Here is a 4,965-nt window from a genome sequence, read left to right as displayed (position 1 = left end):
CTTGTCAATATTCAGAATAGAGCTTGGTTCCCTTCCAAGACTCTACCGAGAAACATCGATGAATTTAAATTTGAAACTTTGGTTTTACCATCCTACAAGTCTTAGAAATCCTATATACCTAAGAGAGCCATCTCCACTAACTTACTTATCTCAATTTCCAAGCATACCACCTCATCATACAACTAGAATAGGATAACGCCCACTTCAACACGCAATCATGCATGTGAAAAGATCCCCCACAACATTCAACCATGCATGGAAAAAAATCCATTCAATTATTCCACTTATATTCAATAAATATTGCTACAACTATACATTGTCAAATAGAAAAATCATATGTATTTTTAACTTGGTTATCATGTTCTCAACCCAAATTTTCATCAACCAATTCCCGCAGCAATGCGTAGGGTATCCTCTAGTTAATTTTTGAGAAATTTCCCATATGGGAGCACTTCTCTTGGATTTGGCAAAATGACTTCAAAATTAGGTGCATTTATTTTATCTTCGGGCATTCTATTGAAGAAAAGAGTGGTTCAACTTTTGGCCTCTCGTACAAAATGAGTTACACATTATCTCATTCTCATCTAAGACACATATGACTTTGTGAATCTTGGTGCATTTGTTTTGGAATGAGCTTTAGTTCGTCGATGTACGATTTATCTCAGCATGCAAGCATGCCACCTCACCATACAACTATGAATGGGATAAGACTCACCTCGACATGCAATCATTCATGGGAAAAGATTCCCCACGCCATTCAAACATGCATGGGAAAATGTTTTCCATTCGATCATTCCACTTATATTCAATAAGTATTGCTAAAAATATGCATCTTCAAATATAATAAGTCATATGTATTTTTAACTTTGGTTATCATGGTATCAAACCAAAAATTCATCAACCAATTTTCGCAGCAACGCACGAGGTATCTTCTAGTTATTTTTTGAGAAAACTGCCACCCGGGGAGCACTTCTCGTGGATTTGGCAAAGTGACCGCAAAATGAGGTGCTTTTATTTTCTCTTCGGGCTTTCTATTGAAGAAAGGAGTGCTTCAACTTTTGGCTTCTCATCCAAAATGGGATACACATTATTTCATTCTCATCTAAGACACAGATGAGTTGTGAATCTTGATGCATTTGTTCTAGAACGACCTTTGGTTCGTCGATGTACGGATTACGTGAACTCATATGAATCGATGAATATGCATATGTCAAAAGCGGTTGGTAATATGAAATAAGTTGCACGAAATGCCTACGATTATTTTATTTATATTTATAGAAAGAAATGAAACACCCCCCGGCCTCTATGCATTACAAAATGGACATCACCAATCACTCAACCTAGAGTATTTGTGTACTAGCAAGTCATATCAAAATTGAGGAAAACTTGAAAGAAACTACCTCTTAGCCATTATGAAGCTCACTCTGGATAGAAACATTTCATGGTTTTCCAAAACGGAATATAAGAACCTCCAACCTCTCGGTGACTCTCTAGCAAATCACTTTGTTTTGTGTTTTGTGTTGTACATAACTTACTTCTAAACAATATACACCGTAGCACATCACAAATGCAATTCACTCAATATGCATGCTCACATGTACATAGCACCCCTTTTACATATTCCTTCTTGCTTCATATGAAATGATCAACTTGAAAATGCTATGATACACCCCCGGTGAAGAAATTTCTAAACCTCGGCGTGGGACTAATCTCACTATACAACTTGACCACATATGCCTTTATTAACGAACTGGGATATTGAAACAATACGCTATGGTGTTTTATGAAAAATGCAACAATGCTTCAACAATTTTTTTAAGAGCGGTGTTGCAATTATAGGTAAAACATATGGAATCAGATTTACATGCTGAAACGACAAGATTTGGTTGGCGAACTGGAAAGGTGAGGCCGTAGTTAAAATCATGGGTGCTCTATTTGCTCTAGCGCTCCCTACCAAACACCCATTTTAGAAAGGTTATTTCTTGTCTTTCTCTCACATTGACAAAAAAGAAAGACGACATGCTCTTTGAAACTAGACCCCTATAGATATGTTTTGATGAACATTTGTAGACAACTTTGATGTTGCAGGAACCAACTTTAGTGCTATAAGATGCAACTTTACTGCTACATGAGTCAACTCCTTGTTCACTGAAAATTGTGCATTGACTGCTACGCAACTGACCAGAGCAGCAACTGAAACGTCACATCTCACTGGTGGGGTAGGTGGGACGGAATGTCAGTAGTGAAAAATGTACATCCATAGGTAGGGGGGTTGCGCATTGACTGCTTCATATGTTGGTCGGAGCATCAAACGAAGTTACATATTTCACTAGCAGGGTAGTTGGGTGGAGTGACAACAGTGAAAACTGCATATCCATGGACAGGGAGGAGTGCACATTGAATGCTAGGCAGTTGGCCAAAGACAACAGACGAAGTTGCACATCTCACTAATAGAATAGTTGGGGCAGGATGTAGCAGTGAAGCTGCACATCCATGGATAGGTGAAAAAATTGCACATCAACTGTTATGCTGTTGTATGGGCAACAGACTATGATTATCGAAGTTCTATGGACGTTTATGGCCAGGTTTTCGTGGAGTACGTGATATGAGGGTGGGGAGGAGGATTTTTCAGGAAGAGAAGAAGCTCCCCTTTTTCGTAACAGTATCGAAACAGCACATAGTTTTATGATTATCTGAGTTTTAGTGGTGGGGAGGTAGACACGTTTGTCAGATCAAAAACATTTCACAGAAATCTTCTCGCAGTTCTAGCATTAGCAGACATTTCACTCAAAGAAAAGGGAAGCGTCAACACTCAAATGACTCAATTGATATCGACGGACATAAAATTAGTATGAACTTTGCATCGGTACACCCCTAATAAATTAACAGATTCCGATGCAGATTGAGATTAGAAGTTTTATAAGTAACTATGAAATTCATGTAAACTTGAGGTGTGCCGAAGCAAAACTCAATAAGTACATATACTTCTCCTGCCAAGCATTTTGCATGCATGGGCTCGCACGGTTTTCTTTCTTCCAGGAGAAGAAAGAAAGGCGATCTCGCCTCTTGCCATCAGGGCGCCTTTCTCCGCCACCGTCCTCCGGCGGCCCCCCTCCGCTGATGACCTCGGTCGTCGGTGGTGAGGGGGGTCGCAGGATCCACGCGTGTGGATTGTTTTAGTCCTTAGTTTCTTAGGGTTTTGGGCTGTTTATCGCCATGGCTTCGACGGTGGCGATGGCGGCGCCGACTAATAAATCTTCAGATCCTTCCCCAACGAGGCAATCCGCTTTTAGGGTGGGTTTGGAAACCAGACTGTTCAAGCAAGGATGGTGCGGCGGCGGCGACATCCTCGTGGTGGACCTGTGTCTTCGGGCTCCGCCGCTGCGACGACATTTGCTCCAGCGCCGGCGTGGAGCTTGGGAGGTAGTCCAGGAGCGGATGCGGATTGTGGTCTGCATCAACGGCATCTGGAAGAAGGTGGATCTGGGTTCATGGTTCGTGGCAGGCAGGTATGGTTTCCTCCTCCAACGTCTTAGTTGGGCGGGGGTGTCAGATCTGGAGTTCGATGGCGTGTCCGGGGTGTTGCCCCGGTCTGATTCGTTCAACGGCAATGGCTTCGCCTTTTTTGGCGAGCCACCTTGGAGGTCCGCAAAGCTGCATATCAGCGATGGAGCCGCGTCGAGCTCGGTTGTGGAGGTGATCCGTCATTTTCTCCTTTGGTGGCTGCTATGGTGGTGCCAAAGGCAGGTGACGGGCGTTGGTGTCAAGCTCAGAGGATTCTTCAGTTTTGTTTGTAATTTTACTTCTTGGCTGGTGTTCCTGTATGCAAAGGCTAGCGTTCTGCTGTCTTTTCAGTTTTGTCAGGTCGGTATATACGTGACTTGTACTATGATTTTTATGATATAAATGAGACACGTATTACCATGAAAAAAAGCATTTTGCATGCATATGCAAATACCTATACAAATCAATGTACGTGCGCGCGCGGTGCCTACACGTGCAGGTACATGTCGATCTGGAGCACGGCGTTGCTGGTGGTGGCGTTGTACGTATTCGTCCGAAGCAGGCCGTATCCAGCAGCTCCGCGGAAGGCGCCGGTGCCGCCGACGACCGGCAGCTCCCTGACGGTGTCGAGGATGGCGTCCCTGGCGAACACGGCGACGGTGCTGCCGTTGTGCTTCCCCGCCGTGAACAGCATGTTGGCGCTGAGCAGCAGCGCGGCGTCCGTCTGCGACGCGAAGAGGTAGAACCCTTGCGCCCTCCCGATGACCGGCGACGCCGCGCCGGGCCCCTCCGTGAGAGCGTCGTCGATGGTGTACATGTCGCCGAAGCGGTTGGTGGGGTCGTTGGGCAGCGGCGTCAGGCCCCTGACGACGCGCACCGCCGTGGCCGCGCTCGGCGCCTCCGCCGTCACGATGTCGTGCATGTAGAAGCGGAGGTGCGTCGTGGCTGGAGCCACCGCGGCGACGAGCACCAGAGAGGCCAGTGCCATCAGCTGCACGCCGTGGTGGATGGCCATGGCGCGCAAGTACTGGCCGACTTACGCGCCGTTCCAAGGTGTATAAGAATTGCATGGCGTAGGTAGGTGAGATCGAGATGTTTTGTAGAAAGTGCTTTTCATCGTGACAGGTTGGTGCGCGCGCGGGGCCGATGGTTCTCAAAGCATGAGATGCCCGGGTCGACAGGATCGATCCATTGATCCATGATGAGATGGTTTTGCGTGCATGTGCGGCTGTTCTGGCTGATAGGATTGAGCAACTGCACTGCACAGTGTCAAGTCCAAATCGGAGTTCGGTAGGAGTACGTGCTCAATGGTGAAGTTGGACCCGTCGATCTGCGTCAGCATGTCGCCATAATAGCGTCAGATACTTATGGGGGAAAACACACATTTAGGCCATGTTTGTGATAGCAAAATATTTTCTATGTAGCTGCTGCTCCCTTACGGTGGGATGAATAAGAGAGATA

At 45.7% G+C, this 4,965-nt stretch overlaps 1 protein-coding gene across 1 annotated transcript; it reads right to left on the bottom strand.

Moving 5' to 3' along the window:
• Positions 1–3,871: 3,871 nt before the first annotated feature.
• LOC109749734 (dirigent protein 21) lies at positions 3,872–4,558 on the bottom strand. Its single transcript, XM_020308690.4, has one exon. It carries the CDS (start codon positions 4,517–4,519, stop codon positions 3,992–3,994), a length of 528 nt encoding a protein of 175 aa, XP_020164279.1. The 5' UTR covers positions 4,520–4,558; the 3' UTR covers positions 3,872–3,991.
• Between the last annotated feature and the right edge of the window lie 407 nt (positions 4,559–4,965).

The sequence above is a fragment of the Aegilops tauschii genome, chromosome 4 (genome assembly GCF_002575655.3).
Source record: "Aegilops tauschii subsp. strangulata cultivar AL8/78 chromosome 4, Aet v6.0, whole genome shotgun sequence".
NCBI lineage: Eukaryota > Viridiplantae > Streptophyta > Magnoliopsida > Poales > Poaceae > Aegilops > Aegilops tauschii.
The sequence above is the reverse complement of the archived record's forward strand: the minus strand, read 5'-3'. Positions and strand labels throughout refer to the sequence as shown.

Excerpts from the sequence above, each read along its gene's own strand:
- LOC109749734 (XM_020308690.4), bottom strand. The coding sequence starts at position 4,519 with ATGGCCATCCACCACGGCGTGCAGCTGATGGCACTGGCCTCTCTGGTG.